The 19,201-nt window shown below is 36.2% G+C and overlaps 1 protein-coding gene across 1 annotated transcript; it reads right to left on the bottom strand.

Annotated features, from left to right (window-relative positions):
- Positions 1–17,499: 17,499 nt before the first annotated feature.
- LOC306883941 (transcription factor LBX1-like) lies at positions 17,500–18,808 on the bottom strand (the record flags this gene model as incomplete). The annotated part of the gene is made up of 2 exons (XM_079439480.1): positions 17,500–17,984; positions 18,484–18,808. 2 exons carry the CDS (start codon positions 18,806–18,808, stop codon positions 17,500–17,502), a joined length of 810 nt encoding a protein of 269 aa, XP_079295606.1.
- Between the last annotated feature and the right edge of the window lie 393 nt (positions 18,809–19,201).

Here is a 19,201-nt window from a genome sequence, read left to right on the forward strand (position 1 = left end):
ATAGCATCATTTTAAAAATGAAAACAGAAATGAGCAGCATTTGATTTTTGATTTAGCTCACTGTCCATCTGAAAAAATACATTACAGACATTTAAGCTTCCTGTATGTTTTAGAGTTCATTTTTTAGATAGGCTTATGTTTGTTAAAGGTGATACCTCCAATGAATGCTTATTGATTTCAAAAGTATCTCATGCAATCTTTATGATCTTGAATTTTTGTGTTAAAATGTAACATTTGTAGTCCTATACTGCCACAGAATTACAGTTCTCAGTTTTGTAATAAGGGAAATGGGCTTTTACTTTTGGAGGACAGAATGTTAGGTTCACTGTCTTTAACCTCTGAAATAGATGGATGAACTTCTTAATGCATTTTGTCAAAGGGGAAGGGACCGGGCATTTTTTGGCCTGTATTGTTAAAAAGGAAATAAGAGAACAAGTACACATTTTAATACCAAAGGAAAAACTGTACAATACACCATAAAACTTTTAAGTACATCTAAAATAAACAAGCAACAAAAAAGCTTTCATTCTCCAAATATGGCTTCTATTTACCTTTCATATTAATATGATTTAACATTATGAAGCTAAGATGGCTTCTCAATGGAGGGTGCAAGCTAAAGTATTGCCTCTTTTCAATTTTTAAGGTGCAGCACTGGGTGAGAAAGAATATGTTTGCTGGAAGAATTAGTTTGGTGTTCAGAAGTAGAATGATGACCAAGCACCAGTTAACAAATGTCCAGATCAGTTGCTGAGGTGCTGAGGGATGGGGCATCCATTAACTTGTTGTGTCTCCCATGCTAATGACTTGTTATACTGGATAATGTGTCTGTCAAAACATAGTATGAACAATTCTTTGATAAATTGGCCATCGTTGTAATATTTCTTACAGTCGAGAAAGAAACAGAATGCAATGAGAGATTAACTTAATGTCAACCTGGTCAAATTAATCTGGAGGTGAATAAGGCAAATTATTAAACTGGTTGTTTGCCACTACACCGAATTTAAGAAGTTAAAACAAGGCTATGTTATGACTCTTTTCTGGCATCTTTCATTACATAAGAACAATGTTCCTTAATGAGGTTATTAAATCATTAGCACAGCTAATCAATACTAATGAAGTTCCCTGGTGCGCATGTATAGGATGTATGTTATAAGCGCTGTTTGTAATGTAATAGAATGCAATTTGTGTGTGCAATAACTTGGCAAAGCAGCATGTATCATTAAATAGTCAGGTCAATTTAGCCACTGTGTACTTTAATATTATAACTTAAGTCTTAGTCGCCATTGCATCCATTCTCATGCTGTTGGAATTTTCACGCTCAATCTAATATAATGACACAAATTACAAAGTAGTAAATGTCGCCCCTCATAATGCTTATTGCCAGAGCTAGCTTGTGATGGCTATGCAGGACAGATTGCTCACAGGTTGAATTGGAGTACAGATTTATTGTCTGAGTCCCCACTCCCACTAACACATGGGATTATTGAGTCCCCACTCCCACTAACACATAGGAAGTCTCAATTTATACTCCAGGCACCATGTGGATTCACTCTGCAGTCTAATAGTGGACTTGACACCCATGACAGCGGAAGCTGCTCCTCCCCTGTAGCCACTGGATGGTGTGTCAGTCCTCTCGAGTGCGGGTGCATCCTGTCGCCTGTTTTATTTAGGGGAGGCGGGTGAAGCCGGCCTCACTTCCCTTTTTCCATCCTGAACGCATGGAGCCCAGCTGGGACCTGTTTACTTCACGGAGATGGATGGACTCATCCCACCAGCTACTGGTCATTATGTGTGAGATCAACACTATTGCTTCCCCTCCCAAGCTCCACGGACCCAACAGAGAAAAAACTCTTCTCTAGAAGTCAATATATACTATTAGCTGCTAGATTGCAGAAGCAAATATCCAAATATCCAGTAACTAAGGATATTATGATTATAAAAACATCAGACGTCTCCCTCCTGTTTGTTTTGAACTGTTTCATAGATCATTATGGCGTCAACAGATGAAAATGTGGCCTACTTAAAGGCATAGTTCACAAAAAATTGGGATTTACTTGCACTCATGTTGTTCTGAATCTCTATGACTTTCTTCATTCTGAAAAAAAAAAAAAAAAAAAAAAAAAAATATATATATATATATATATATATATATATATATTTATTTTATTTTAATTTTTTTAGTTCCTATAATAAAAGTCAGTGGGGTCCAATGTTGTGTTGGACTCCACTGGCTTTCATTGTATGATCTATAACATTTTTATAGAAATATATGTTTTTTTCCCAAAAATATTTTATTTGACAAAACATTTCCATTACTTTTTGGGTGAATTCTTCCTTTAAATACAGTTGTTGTTGTTATTTTAATAAAATAAAGGACAATTAAACAAGAATTAATCATACATAATAGGTGAAGAAAAAGCAGAAAATGAGATGAAAAAGAAATGAGCATGAAAAAAGCAAGTGGGAAAAGAATAGATAATAATCCAGCAATTTTACAATAAGCAGAGAGCAGTCATTAATCAAAATTACATATTATATGTGACCTAATTTTTCTTTTTCATTATCTGCATTATATACCAAACACTGCAGCATCTACTCTGAATGCATAAAGAGATTTTCATACATATATTCATGATCACATAGTGGGAAAAGCCGGCAATATTTTTTCATTAAATCCCTGACTGCGATATCTACATATATATGTATCTAAATGTTGAACGATCAGGGAGTTATCCAAACAATGCCATTAATTTCCTTTATTATCGAGAGCGCAGCACGCAGGGCAACCAGAGACATCATAATCTGTCATCACACAGTGCCTTTAACAGGTAGGCTGTTTTTGTGTTTATCTTTTCCTCCTTGTTCCCTCTCCCTTCGTCCCAATTATGCAGCTTGCTACACCATAACAAACAGGTCCACCAGCCCAAACCTACAGGCCAGAAACACAGCCACAGACTAGCTGGTGCCTGCACAGGCCTCGAGGGCTTCAGCTCACACCTAATGATCTGCTTTGACGGACAGAGGCTGTGGGCCAGAGCTTGGTGTCTCCCCTGATACCTCACCCCCCCACACAAACAGCAAGGTATGTGGCATCAGCTGATTCACTTATTTAAGACCGACATTGACTCTTTCTTCAGAATTCCTGTAAGAAATATAACATGTTGATATACTTTGCAGTGTATTCTGTCTATCCAATGTCCTTTCTGTAACTTCATTACGCACAAAAGGAGGAGTAACTATTATGAATGTTTTTAATTTTTTCACTGTTTAATAGCAGACTATTAGACGTCTCAGAAAAGAAAACAGACTGAAATGCATATGAGACATTTATCTAAGCCTTACAAGGCAGCACAACACTCTCAGGGGTCAAAGGTCATCTCTAATTGGGTGGAGAAAAGAAAACAAGCACTCTTTCAGGGTGGTAGATCTAAGGAGGGCAATCACAACAACTCAAAACAGAGCGACTAAAACTTCAATAACTATTTCCATCATAGAGTACACGTGAAGTCAATAAGGGAGAGTGGGGGTATCTGTAATGTTGTTTTTACATTTACCTTCATAATTCACTCTTATAAATATACCTGTCATCTTTTGATACAAGAAATATTCTAAAATAACTGCATCAGAAGTAGATTTTAACAGTACTCCGTGTCAGATGTAACAACATCAAAATAAAAAGATTATTTTTAATGTAAATATTTATTATTAATGAATAGTTTTCTCCATTATATAGTACTAGTTAATTGAGTTGTCAAGAAAGTGTTTAAAAGAAGTGTTTGAATGACAAATTATGTGAAATCTCCATTTGAATTATTTAAAAAAAAAAAAAATTATCTGATAAAAATAATAATCATCATCATCATCATTAAAGGTTGAATATTTCAAAAATTTATTGATGCAACCTTTATTTAACAATTTTTGTAACTTCAAAGATATGTTGAAATCTTTTGTGATCACAACCAGTGATAATAACTTTTAATCAACAGCCTAGATATAAAACACTAATATAAAGGCATCAAATTTTAAATAACAGAAGAAAATTCTGAGCATCCCAAAATTATTTTTAGAGCTCAGTTTTTGTTTTTAATTTATTGAAAAATGTAAGCAATTGCACTTATTTGTCTCATGCACACAAAGAACTTCAAAGAGCATGTGATGTGTAGGTTTCATCACTGACCTAATGGTGAAATTTGTTACAAGTACTCCTGTTTTTTCCTACTGTACCCCTTATCACATCCCATAATTACTTCAGAAAAAGTTACATCTTCAAAAATATAAAAATTAATGAATGAATATATAATATACTTGATACTTATTATATAATTTTATATTCATTTATATTATATATCAATTATATTTTATATGTTAATTTATAAATAAATATAAATAAATCAAATTAAATTCAGTTTTTAAATGTTGCTATATGCTGGTAAAATATTATCATTTATGTTTTACTTTAACTCATGCTAAAAAGTTTCTCTTGAGAACACCACAGTTTGAGAGCTTCATCTCATTCATGTTCACTCCAGCAGACAGAGGGGCTCAACCCTGTAGCACCAAGCCATAAATATCAGTAAGCCAGCAACTGAGCACATTATATTGATGACAGCATCCAAGCAAAATAGGAAGCTGTAGACGTGCACTAACTCGGGCCTTGTGGGATTCTGGAAAAACGTTCTTTCCCATCCCACAATCAATGTGTGGTGCTTTCTGAAACCCTGAGCTTTTGCATTCAGCAGCTCAAACTCTCACATACCTCTGTGATTCTGTTTCCCGAATAATACGTGGTTCCAAAACCAGCAGGCATTCATCTGGGAAACACATTTTTCTTTGCATACTGCAACCTTGGAAAAGAGAAAATACTGACATGATGAATTAGGTCTCATAAATTTAAATCCATAAGCAATACAGATGCATTCATCTTGCACTTGAACTTTTTTGTTTATTGGAGATAGCACTTATTTTGTCAAGAAGAAACTGGGAGTGAGTTATGCTCCCTTTAGCTGGGTAATGGTCAGCGGCAGCTTGACATCCTTCAGCCTAGTAAACAGTGTCAGGTCCTAACATTGCGCAGGCGCCACTCGTCGGGCTTACGAGGGAAACACACTCTTCATTCACATGTCAACATGACCCACGATAGCAGCGTAACCACCGCCAGTGGCCCCCCTCGGAAGAGAAGGGGGCAGGGCAGGGGACAACAATCAGGATGCGCTGCTTTTGTTGGCTTTAATTGAGCAAACTTTTAGTACATCCTCAAAAAACAACAAAGCAGTCAGTTTGGTGGCAATTAAAATGGACTCATGTTGGGAAGTCATACTTGCTTACAACAACTGCCTTTCCCGCTGACAGGTCGATGATTGATTACCGGGCCCGGGTCGTCTTTTATAATGCGATAAGCTAAATTAAACCCTTGACTGCGGGGGCCCATCTGAGGTCTGGCTGGGCAAATTAAATCTCCTGCACTGATATCTTTCTCTTCCTCTCATTCTCTCTTTTCCTCTTTCCCACCCTTCTTTCCTCCGTCTAGCTCTTTGTATGTCATACCAACAGACACTATATCACACGAAAAACGAGTGCGAGGAAAATAAAGGAAACAAAACATGGCACAAATGGCCTCAATCTCTCAGGCGGCTCTCTGGGGACCGGCATGCCAGGTGATCTGCGGCAGCAGGAGAGCTGAGGACATTAAGACATATTAAACGTACTAAAGACTTAATGAAGTTCAGGCAAGCAGTGCCACAGTTGACTTTATTAGTTTACACCAGATTAATGGGGATAATCATTTAAGTGATGGAGATGGATTACCCTCCGCAAGATGCTCCTTGGCTCGGGCTGGCCCAGCCACAGGCTGACGAGGATCCATAGCCAGAGCCAGAATCAAGGGCGAGAGATGGGAAAAGTAAGCCAGAAGTGAAAGGTTTCATTTCGCCACACAATTAACTACAGGGCTGATGCTGCACAAAAGTGTGACAAAATGTTAGCGTAACGAAAAACACAAACAAAACTTTTTAGGGAGTGCAGCAATTTTAGCAATATATCAGTTTGTGTATAGCGTCTTCTGTAATACAGCTTTACAGAGATAGTCCCAACTCTCATTAGAAGTCATGTGAATTTGTACAAGCCAGCGAAATTGTAAGAAAACATACAAATGCATGGCCTAGACATAAAGCCTAAGCTTTTGGCCCAAAGTCTAAACTAAACCCTGATGAAAATCAAAGGGGGAAATCTATAAAAGCCCTACCTTTTCAGTTAAGATATGTTGTAAAATTGTATATTTCACTTGAATCATTTTGTGCGATATGCAGGATTTTGCCATGTTGTATTACTATTGTTGGGATCTGTTGGGTTTAGTAAGTAAACAAAGAGTCATGGAAACCATCCCTTAAAATAACAAGTTATAGCATCATGCACAATGGTAATTCAAAGTGTTTATATGCATGCAAAAGTTGGGAAAACATAAATGTAAATTTTAAAATCCCTAAAAGAATAAATATTTAGGCAGAAAATTGTCAATTGATTAAAGTATTAAAATGCATTAAATAGAAAGAAAATATAAATAAAAAGGACATAAGGAAAACTTGGAAGGAAACTTTCTTCTTGTGAAATATAAGGCATATGTAACATACAAAAACACTTGAATGCATCTAGAGATGGATGAACCTATTTAAAAATACACTACACCGTTCAAAAGGTTGGGTTCGGTAAGATTCATGTTATTTTCAGTAGCCATTACTCCAGTCTTCAGTGTCACATGACCCTTCAGAAATCATTCTAATATGCAGAATTGTTGCTCAAGAAACATTTCTTAATATTATTAAATTCTGCTTAATATTTGTGTGGAATATTTATATTCAAGGCTGTATAAAATTGGGGAAAAGAGAGAAGATAAAAACAAACTTTTGTATTAGCACAGCAGTAATAAAAAATAACAGCGTTGCAACAAAAGGATCAGACCACTATACCCTTAAGAGCTTTGTTGAACCATTTTACTCCAGAGAGGAACAGCAAGACCTCAGGAACATTATTCACATTCCATAATTTTTTCCCCCAGCACCACAGCTGATTATGTATGATTAAATGTGAAAATGGGAGCTTTTAAAGGAACCACACACATTCAGTGGCATACAACATGTTATATGTTGTTTAACACTAATATCGTCATTAATGCTTCTAGAACTACTATAAACGTTTACAAATACCCTGTAAAATATAACCTAACCTAAACCACCTGCACACGGCTCTGACAGGATATTGCATTTCTGACAACAATAAAAGTGTCAAACACACCCCCACCCATCCACCCACAAACACACAGTGCTGTATCAACCTTCCCAAGAAGGTTTAATTATTGTCTCTCATTGTCTTGCCTTTTCTAAGATAGATCTCAGTGTCAGAGTGTGTGACAGATGGAAACACAGGGAAGGTACACTGTGCCACACACCTCACAAAATCAGTTTCAACTATAGCCCCCATCCTCACGAGCAGGCATACGCACGAGAAACATATGCAGCATCTTTTTAATGGCTGTCTCTCACCATCTAATGTCACAAAGCTTGTGCAGCATAAGCAGGACTTCCCCAAATGATGATGGAAAGTCACGCTTAAACATAAAGACTGAAGAGCCCCATGCTGTTGAGTAATAGGGCATGAGACTGAGGGGACATCTGTCAGAAAAACTGCAGGAATACATCCTGTGGAGGACAGAGTTCAAATGGATGTTATATTGATGTCTGGCATAATGTAGTCTCATTCTGAGTCGTTCTGTCTTAAGGCCAATTCACACCGCACAGACAAACTCCAACAAACAAGTTGGCTCAAGTTGGCCGTTGGATTTAGAATCTTATGAAAAATAACTGTCATGTTCACACTGCACCAACAGACACCGGCCAACTCTATATCTATAAGCATGTTCAGTCGGGTGAAAACAAACTCCAACCAACGCCAATAGGGGTAACACACTGATCCAACATATTCCAACAGACTAGTTTGTCTGTGCAGTGTGAATTGGCCTTTAGGAAGTGCATCTGAACCATTGCTGCACACTCCATTTGTAAAATCACAATAAACTCTGTTCTGTAGAAGTGCAGTTTTTGGTTCTTCCTTTCTGCTTTTCTACATCCTATGCAAAACAATGTGGCACTTAATTTAAGAACCATTACTGTGTTGTCAGCCCTTTAAACATCTTTTGAGGCCAACTTCAATACAAGAATAAGAACTGAAATAAGAAACACGTATAATATTAATATTACAAATTATTTTTTAAATTAATATTAATTTCACAATTTTAAAAATCTTGTTTTGAGTAGTAATATTATTGCTGTAGAAATAGTTAAAATTATTTTAAATATTACAGTAAAATTTTAATTTAATCAATAACACAAATTAATTGTCTCATAGCCGTTTAAACAGCTACTTCTTTGATTAATTTTAGGTTACAAAAGACAAAACACACAAATTCAGGGTCAATTTAAGAAACACCTTATCGTAGCAAATCCAGTGTGTTTTACCTGCAGCCCAGCTTAATAAAGCTTCATTTCATTGTCAGGAATAGACATGTTCAAATAGCTTCGCTTTCAACAGAGATTCAAGACAATGCACATATTATAAAGATAATACATGCCAGGGATAAAGATTCAAATCGAAGGCATATACTGCACCAAACAATTCAGTTCAAATATTTGGTCATAACATTACTCTGATTCAAATGGAACATGGTATTACCAAATTAATGAAGAGTAAGAAACTTTTGTACAGCACTACACTGTCAAATGTATATATGTATTTCCAAGTTTATAAATGAAGTAAACCGTAGTTAGTTCTGCAGGCAAGCAAAATTACTAAAAGAAAAAAAATACAATAATGTGTGCTTGTCTAAAAGTTACATGAAGATTAATTCTAAACATTAATTTTGGTCTCTTTCAGGTTGTTCTACTGGGGGAAAACAAAATAAGAAGAATGTGTGTTATATTAACTTATTCTTGATTACATTGTAAAATAGAACTGTAAACCAACACCTTTCATTATGTTTGACAGATTGAATAAATACATTAAAATACACAATATAATCTAAATCAGACATTTTAAAGCAAATGTGTTTGATTTAATATGTGACATAAATGTCTGTTTTATTCATTCCACACCCAGCTTATTCTGTATTAAGTGTCGCTAAATTAACATATCCCAGCTCACTGATATAATAAAAGTTTAAAGCATGCATAGACATTTGCATGGCCTTACCAATAATGACGTGATGCAGTCACTGAATACATATTACAGAGCTCCTGTATTACACAGAAATTCTGATATCACCACATATGTAAATTATTAATACCATGCATAGTAAAATACAGGCAATGCATGAAGGAAAATGCAATTTTGACTAAATGAAATTTATAGCAGTGAAAAACAGCATATGAATATACATGATTATAAAAAAGTGCATTAATATCCATGAGATTGTATGATGCAGTGGTGATTTCCCATCTTGAATATGAGCAAGAGATAAAAGAAAATCATTTATCAAACCCAAATTTCCACAAATGTTTAACTGCCCTCTAGTGGTAAGCACATAGTAGGCTACATCCATTAACAATGAGCATTGGAAATATGCACTTAATATTGAAATCCACTCGATCAAGGATGCTGTGACGCCAGAGAAACCCGTTTTGTTGGTGAAATAACTAAAAGCAATTAGTGCATGTGTTAAATCTATTGCGATTTGATCCTTAAAGTATGGTTCATTAGACCTGCGTAATCTCTCTCTTTCTCTTGAAGGCCTGTTTGAGGTCATGTCAGCAGAAGCCTTTACTTATCAGGGTGAGTTATGGGCTTGTCTGCAATAATGGCCTGTCAGACACTCACTCTGCCTGCCGTTCTGTTTTTCTCCTGTCCATCCTCTCTTCTATCAAGCAAGCATCAGCAGGACAACCACTGGCCACTCTCCAAAACACATGCAGTACTGCTGTGTGGTTACTGCATGCATGCATTACAAAGAGAGAAAGAGTGAGTTTCTAAGAAAGCAAGGATTTCTATTGCTAAGTGTTCATTATTACAATTACTGGCCTAGGTAGTCATAGTTAATGTTTTAAACTCCTACTCTTTTTAATACCTTAACATATTCTATTTTTAACCTCCATAATTCCATTTTAATAAATAATCTTATTGTTCTATATTCTAATTTTACACAAATTTTTATATTTAACATTCCTGCTTTGTCAGTACAAATTACTGCTTTGCTGTGAAAACTTAACTGAAATGTGTTACTGGGTTATATTTAATATGGAAATAAATGATAAAAAATGCAATTGAAATTTACTGCATTGCCAAGACATTTGTGTATTCACATACAGTTGTACGAAATTAATTAGATTTAGCTATTTTCAGGTAGTATGCTATACAGTCAATGCTACTATTATATGCATTACCATTCAAAGTTTGGGGTCAGTAAGATTCATTTTAAGGTTTCAAAAAAATACAAAGTTCAGCATATATGTTCTACAAACTGCTTGCTCGGTATAGCAGATATATAGTATATATACATTTGTCATCCAATGGTTTGTAATATCTATCAAACAAAACTATCAAATTCTATCTGATTAGCTGGTACCTCAGTTTTGTGTACTCAAACTTCCTCTCCTGCTCTGGTTCCCAGAAATATTGGATTTTCCCATGTCTAGACTGTGCTCTCACTCTTTCTCAGCTGTGAATGCATCTGTGAAGCAGGTTCAGACAGCATGCAGGCCTCTCTCTCCTCAGGGTACTGAGCAGCACTTCCATACATCCGGAGGTCACTTCAGGAAGATAACACAGGGCCAGAGGTCACAGATCTCCTTCTCATCCAGCCGCCATACAGTCAGGTCCATATGTATTTGGACACAGGCACAATTTTTATTTTTTTAGCTGCTGACCAAAACATATACAAGTTGGAATTATATAATGGGCTTAAAGTGCACGCTCTGAGATTTTATTTGAGGGTATTCTCATCACAACTGAATGAATGGTTAAAGAATTAAAGGCTCTTTAATATGTACCTCCCCCCTTTTTCAAGGGCCCATTAGTAAGTGGACAGTTGACTCAAAAGCCATTTGATGGACAGAAGTGGGCTATTCCTTTGTTATTTCTATATTATTTAATGTCTGGAGTTGGTTCTAAGTGTGCCATTTGCATTTAAGCTGTTGCTCTGAACCCACATCATGCAGTCAAAGGAGTTCTCCATACATGTGAAACAGACCATTGTTTGGCTTCAAAAACAAAATAAATCCATCAGAGCAATAGCAGGAACATTCGGAGTGGCCAAATCAACAGTTTGGTACATTCTGAGAAAAAAAGAACACACTGGTGAGCTCAGCAACATAAAAAGGCCTGGACGTCCATGGAGAACAACAGTGGTGGATGATCGAAAATCCTCTCCATGATAAAGAAAACCCTTTCACAACATCCAGCCAAGAGAAGAATACTCTGAGGTAGCTGTGTCACTGTCCAAGTTTACAATCAAGAGAAGACTTCATGAGAGCAAATACAGAGGGTTCATAACAAGGTGCATGATCCAAACCATACAACTTCATCTGTGAAACATGGTGTCGATGGCACTTCATAGAACAAATGAACGATGACCCAAAACATACAGAAAAAGCAATCCAGGAGTTTTTGAAGGTAAAAAAGTGGAATATTCTGCAATGGCCAAGTCAATCTCTTGATTTCAACCTGATTGAGCATGCATTTCACTCGCTAAAGACAAAACTAAAGGCAGAAAGACCCACAAACAAACAACCATGAATTCCAGACTTACGGCAGTCATTGCCTGGAAAGGATTCTCAACAAAATATTTAAAAAATGGAACATTTTATTTTATTACATTGATGTGTCCAATAACATTTGCGCCCCTGAAAATGTGGGATGTGGGGGGTGGGGCTGTGTATAAAAAAAAAAGTCACAAAAAAACTTCAGTCACATCATGATTGTCTTATTTTAAATCCATTGTAGTGGTGTATAAAGGCAAAAGCACAACATTTCCAGCCTGGCCATTTTTTTTAAACAGAAACAATACAAAAAGTTTACAGGGATTGATGGAGTTTGCTTTATACATTTTTATTTTATTATATAGTAACTAACTGTGGCAATGCATGCAGGCAGGTGTACATTATCTGAAAGAAAGAAAGAAAGAAAGAAAGAAAGAAAGAAAGAAAGAAAGAAAGAAAGAAAGAAAGAAAGAAAGAAAGAAAGAAAGAAAGAAAGAAAGAAAGAAAGAAAGAAAGAAAGAGCCTCCCCCCATAAATCGCACTCTTTTGGCAGCGTCGGCCTACGTCAGCACAGGTGTGTTAAATGTGTTACATACATTTCACCACTAGATGGCGGAATAAGACAAAAAGCCGCTATTTGATTGTGCGCTCAGAGAAACCCGACTATTAAAGACCACACGATGGCACAGTTTCTTTTAACAAAACCTCAAAGACAGCAGATAATATTAATATGAGAACTGTCTGTGTAACTTTAGAAAAAGGCCCTGCTTGCTCTCAAAGCTTATAGAATTAGCTCATTGTTTAAGACTGGTACGAGGCATTTTCATCATTAGTTTTTCACTCAAGTAAGCCTACTTTTAAACTTGCATGTAGTCATGCAGCACTTTTACATTTACAGTATAAATATAGCCTACTTTCAGTATAGTCTCAGTTTTAGTTTCGCTTTAAGTTGCTTTATTGGCATGACAAGTAGGCCTGCTAGGCTATTTTTACATTCATATTGTCAAATTTGTAGCGCTGATGAGTGCAATTAAAACGGTGCTAAATGAGATTATGGTTACTGACAACGAAACATTATATCAAATATAATAAAACATTAAAGAGGATTAATAAATTGTTGTATTGTGATAACGTTCTTTATTTTTCTGCTTCGCTCATGTTCTTTAATTTCTGTCAGAATTTATTTAGAATCTTTTGTTTTTATCTTTTAGTTATTTATTTTGGAATTCATTCAAAGTTATTGTAAAAAAATCTTTTGAAATTATTTCAATTTTTTCATTGCATTATTAATAAATGTAATTTTACGCACAGAGGGTGAAAAATAAAACTGTGATTTTAGATGTTCTTTTTATCTACTAACTTAATGGTCAAGATCACTTTAGGACAACTAGCCAATGGCAATAATTTGGACACTTAGATCACTCCACAGAGCTTTTAACCTTTTGTTCTTCTATATGTGATCAGACAGCACAGAACAACACATAAAAGCAGGGTCAGAGGACAATCAACACTTACTGAACATTTGACCATGTTTTATTTGAATGAACTTCAATGACATGCTCTCGTGTCTGCAGACAGGTATATAAGCTCAAAACTGTAAACATTTCATGTTTTCTTCGAGTTCAATATGCTAAACTCTTTTCTGTCGGCAAAAATAAATCAATAAAATGATAGCAAATTCACCGTAATTGGTGTTTCTTCTGATATTTTCCTCTGTATTACAATATGTTGAGAAAGCAATTACAATATTCTGATGTAGCAGCAGATGAGGTGGAGTCCCTCAGCAGAGCAAGAATCAATACAATTGTATTGTGACAACTTTTAAATTATAAGATGAAAACAACAACAATGTAATATACACTTACCTTCACTCGTGTCTATTAAAAGGAAAAAATGGCTTCGATTGGAGGCGAATGTATACAAGACGCTTCATCGCACACTTTAACAAAAAGTTAATAAATCAGTTGTAATTATTTTTTGATAATTTATAGCAATAATAATTAATAGTAGCAAAAAAATGAAACATGTTCCTTCCATGAAAATACAAAAATGTCTAAATATTACATGCTTCATGAAGGTGGACGATAAAAAATAAGGGCTTTCCATGGTAAATTACACATATGAAAGCTCTGCTCCCAGTGCTCTTTTTTAAACAAACACACACACAGCTCAGTGTTGAATAGGCCTCTTTCCCCTTTAAATCTTAGACATTTTGACAGGACACATTAAGATCTGCCTGCTCAGCATGAACACATCATAAAACTGGACAGGCAATTTCTGTTTTCACCAAATAGCCAGGCTAACTCGTTCTGCATCTTTGATTTTAATACACTAGACACGCAGCTTAGCAGCAAGGGAGGGGGAAAAATATCTGGCTAGGTATATTTTTCGAGTTATGCCCCTCAACTCCCTCAGATCCATTTTTCCGTTTGAATTATCAACTAGAATTTGATTAATATGCAAATTTGAGGCGAAAAGTCTTGTATAATTCTTTCAGTGGAGAGTAATTAATCAACAGTTAAAGAAAATTAATACATATATCAATTTTGTCAGGGACATGCTTAGTTCAATCGTCCGTAAAATTGAAGTTTGAGCGTTATAACTAAAACACAGGAATCCACCCCTATTTAGTGATCAATCAAGCTTTCCCCTCAGGTTAATTTACTTCATTTTTCACCTCGAATCATACACTGTTATAGTTTCGCATGGAGTCGATGAAAGGTTTTTTAAAATGTTATCTATCTATCTATCTATCTATCTATCTATCTATCTATCTATCTATCTATCTATCTATCTATCTATCTATCTATCTATCTATCTATCCTCTTTTCTAATCAAACAATTAGCCAGAAAAAGAAAGGGTAAATGGTTGAGAGGAGGGAGAGAGAGAGAGAGAGAGAGAGAGAGAGAGAGAGAGCAAAACCCATTGTTTCAGCAGGGACTCGTGCATCAAACTTCAATTTTCCGGGCGATTGAATTAGAGATTTTTTTCTCTCTCTTGAGCTGAAATACACTTAAGACTTTGGGATTAATTACCACGCTATGCTCTTTCAGATTGTAGTATTACTTATTTTTGCCACATTTGACAACACCTCATAAAATAAGGAACTGAACCCCACCAGCTCGCGCTCTCCTGATGTATCAGCACCCCTTATATACATTTTCCACTTTCTGCCTGTGCAAACAGCACGGAGAGAGAGAAAGATAACGGACATTACTTGGTCTGGATAAGGACATCCGAGTCTAACATGGCTTTGTTAAACCTCTCTCATTTGTGAGCTAGCGCTAAATGTGTTGTGTGTGATGTTGGCTAATCAATAACCTAAACGTCTACAGTTGGGTAGAAAACGCTAAATCATAGACACATATACAAAAGGCGTGTGATTGTATTGCAGCACAGAGGCGCATGAGAAGACAGTGCTGGAGTCTCTGGCGTCTGCTCATGTTAATGGAGCGGTGACAAATATCACATTGTCCGCATATCATCTCTGATCCTGCTATTACAGCCGCTTCGTGTTGCTTAAAACTGTCTATTCATAGTGCGATTGAGTTCTTTCGTTTTTTTTGATACAAAATAATATTTTCCTTAGTTCAAAAACACGAATAATGTAATCACGAATAATATAAAGCTTTTGCACTCGACTGTATCTTCCACGATGCTAAATTCTGCAATTTGACTCTACGAGAGATGTTTGCCAAAAATGTAAGACTATTTGACACTGAATACGAAAGGATCTAGACCTGTACAAATAATCATGACATTATTTGGCTAACAATTAATAATAACCTTATATATAGTATAAATGTAATTTATACCATATAAAAAAAAATGTTGTTAAAAAAATGTAATTTTAATGATAATGCATTTAAATAACACAAATAACAATAATACTTCGATATATTCTTATTCTTATTATTGTTATTATTATTAATTAACATGCACTGTTAGGTGCACCTAATGAAAATAATTAATACAAAAACATTGCTTAACAGTCCATTTCTATACACAAATGCCTATCAAATCTGTAACGAATTGAAAAGGAAACGTGAAAAACAAAAAAACATGAAGATTATGCATATAAACAGCCTCTAATTTACAGCATACAAATGTGTCTGGCAAGGAAAACACAAATTCCCAAATGCAAATGAAAATGCAAAAAAATTAAATAATAAAAATAATAATAAAAACAAGCCGATAGAACCGCGTGTGGAATTTTGATCTAATTCCATAAATAGTGTCACTCCAGCCATATGTTCTGCTTTTACGTGTAGCCAAAATGCTAACTTTATTATTTTAAGCCAAACACTCAAACAAACAAAGGCAGAAGACAACCTCTTAACAAGACGAGTCAGGATCATTGTAATTCATAGACTTGTTTAAAACAGCCGAGTGAAAAGAGAGAATAGAGGGGACATTAATAGGCCCAGATGCCCTCGCCCCTGTGCGCATTATTGCCTTTGTGAAAACTGAGCGAAACACTTTAAAAAGAAGGCCAGCTCAATCCATCAAATTGTCTGAAAATTGTGAGGAAAATTCAAAAACCATATGGCCTCCAAACGTTTGTGTCCTTTTTGTTCGGTGGGACACGCTTGTCTCCGTATTGAGAGCCGCGGGAGGCAGAGCATGCTTCATTGTAGCTTGTCACATCAGGGGAGACTGCTCATTTGTCCCCAGTTTTCACGCCTTACGCTAGAAATGACTGCCTCTCTTCGCTTTGCAAGGAAATAGCGTCTTTCAACCGCGGAGAAACGGGCCAAAAACCCTGCGTTTTTGGGCATCCTTTATGCGCGTATTCATCAATCCAGATTTCTGTTTCTCACACACATCCATTGTGAATATTGAAACACATCGTGGGGACAAGAAAACATGTTATGCCATTTTGAAAATCAAAAGCGTAAAATGTCGAATCTAAAACACATTCAATGCATTTTTAAAGAGTGTTGGTGCAGGAAATAAAAGTAGGCTACAAAGATAAAGCACTGCAGAAAAAAAAAAAATTGTACAAAAGCCATACGTTTTGTTTATATTACCTCGATTGCTTATTTCCAAAACGATAAATAAAACTAGCAGACTAACGTCAAAAAAATTAGAGAAAGACATTATTTCATTTTAAATACATTACACTTTGTACACTTGGTTTAAATGGTTTCCTGGCTTAAAAAGGCACTTACAGGCATACAAACCATAAGAAATATATTAAAATGTGACAATCCAGATTTAATCAGAGAAGTCAATTTTTTCCTGTGATAACTTTTGTAGGAAATGTTCTATAATACACTCTTTTATCAAACGATTTCTTCATAGGCCAAAAGGCATAATAGGGACACGCAGGGGGGCTGCGCGCATGAATTAAGATTCGGATATATATATATATATATATCAGATCTGTAGCCATTTTTAACTAAAATAATTTCGTGGAACAAAATAAAACATGCATTCAACTTACTCAGAACCGGGTAAAAAAGTTCTGCGTGGGCAATCGTGCTTTCAGTGTGTGTGTGTGTGTTTATATCTGACTGAAATATTATCAAGTATACTTATTGCTCTTCAGCTATAAACGAATAGGCTAAATGATTACAATACTGCCACTGCATAAATAGATCTGAAGAAACTGTCCCATGCTTGCTTTGTTTTTGTTTTACCTTTTTATATTTGCTTTTAATACAAGTCATTTAATACATTTGGTGCATTAATGGCACTTTCAACTCTATGGTTTTAGAGGACCATATTGGGGGGGGTAAATAATACCGATGCTCAAAATCAGTCATCGACATCAATTTCCTCGTCTTCATCCTCCGAACACTCTTTGCTCGTTGTGTGGTCTGTAAACGGTGATGATGGTGACATGTGGAGTTTGTTGGTGCCGTCGTGTTCGTGGTTAGATCGTGATGGAGACTTGCCCAGTGATTCTCCGAGAGTGCCATTGACGCATTTCTCTAGGTCTGCCAGTTTGGCGATTTTTTCTAAAGGTACAGAGCCTACTGCTTTGGCCGACTCCACGTCCGCTTTCATCTCCTCCAGGTCTCTTTTGAGCTTTGCTCGACGGTTCTGGAACCAGGTGATGACTTGAGCATTAGTGAGCCCGAGCTGCTGAGCGATCTGATCCCGATCAGCAGGAGATAGATATTTCTGATAGAGAAATCTTTTCTCCAGTTCGTAAATTTGGTGATTGGTAAAGGCTGTTCTCGACTTTCTCCGCTTTTTAGGGGTATTCCTCTGACCGAAGAGTGTCATGCCGTCTCTTCCTAAAACAAACATATAAAAATAATGCAGCGATAGCCTATGAAAATGCATTCGGTCTACTACTTTATTTTAACGAGTGGAAACAATTACTGGAAATTTAGTATTAACAAAAATAATACGAATATTAGATTACAGTCATTTGTAAAAGCAATGTCTCCAAGAATACAGCAAAATTAAATAGGCCTGAAAATATGAATACTCAGTTGCACTTGCACACATCTTAGCCGTTTATATTTATTTTTTAATTGCACGTGGATATATATTTTAGCCATATATTTTGATTGCACGTGTACAAAATTAATCCACATATTTTTGTTCTTTAAGTGGCTTTAACAACTATATTCGATGTCCTTTTAATCATAAATATGCGTTAAAAACAATAGGCTATATAGCCTACTATCACTTTAGCTGTTGAAGGTTTTTTTGTTTTTGTCTTTAAAATTTCATCACAATCTAACAGCCTGAATACAATTTTGCACACACAACGGGCCTTGTGTTTACCTTCTGCCGCTTGTAGAACACTGACTTCCAGTCCCTTGAAGGTTTTGCTGGCGAGTTCCTCCAGGGCGCACAGTGGAGATGTCTGGGTGAGCAGCGCGCGGTTGGAGAGGGGATGGCCCGTGGATGGGTGCTTCTCACCGGACGAAAGCAGGTGCGCTGTGCCGCAAATGGTGTAACTTCGTTTGACAGAAGGTTTGTTTAAAATATCCTCTATGCTGAACGGAGTGAGGGGCTTGTTTGAGTTAGCAGGTGGAGGAAGATGGTCCAACGGACTGCGCCTTCGATCCTCAACCGAGGCGCCTTTTGCGTCTTCTTTGGAGGTCATTATTTGTCTTTTTAGCTTATTTTGAAAATATGCTACAGTTTTAGATTTTTTTTCCTTTCTTTTCGAATTCGCACAATGCAGAAGAGCTCAGTTTGTAAAAAACTATTGATAAACACAGAGCAACTAGGATGAGAAGAAATCCCCAAATCCGTGGAATTAGATGTAGCCGATCAGCAGCATGTTGTTGCTTTTGCCGTAGGGTTGGAAAACTTTAAGTCTTTCTTTAAAAAGCCTCGTCTGTTGTCCCCAGCTCCTGGATAACGGCTGAGCTTCAGTGAGAAGCAGCCTGACAACCTCTAATGCTTCAGTGGAAACAGTCAGCCTCAAAAGCAGCCAGAATTGACTATTACTAACAAGTTATTCTTGATAGCAAGACAATCAATTACATCCAGT

This window comes from Barbus barbus, assembly GCF_936440315.1.
Source record: "Barbus barbus genome assembly, chromosome: 18".
Classification (NCBI taxonomy): domain Eukaryota; kingdom Metazoa; phylum Chordata; class Actinopteri; order Cypriniformes; family Cyprinidae; genus Barbus; species Barbus barbus.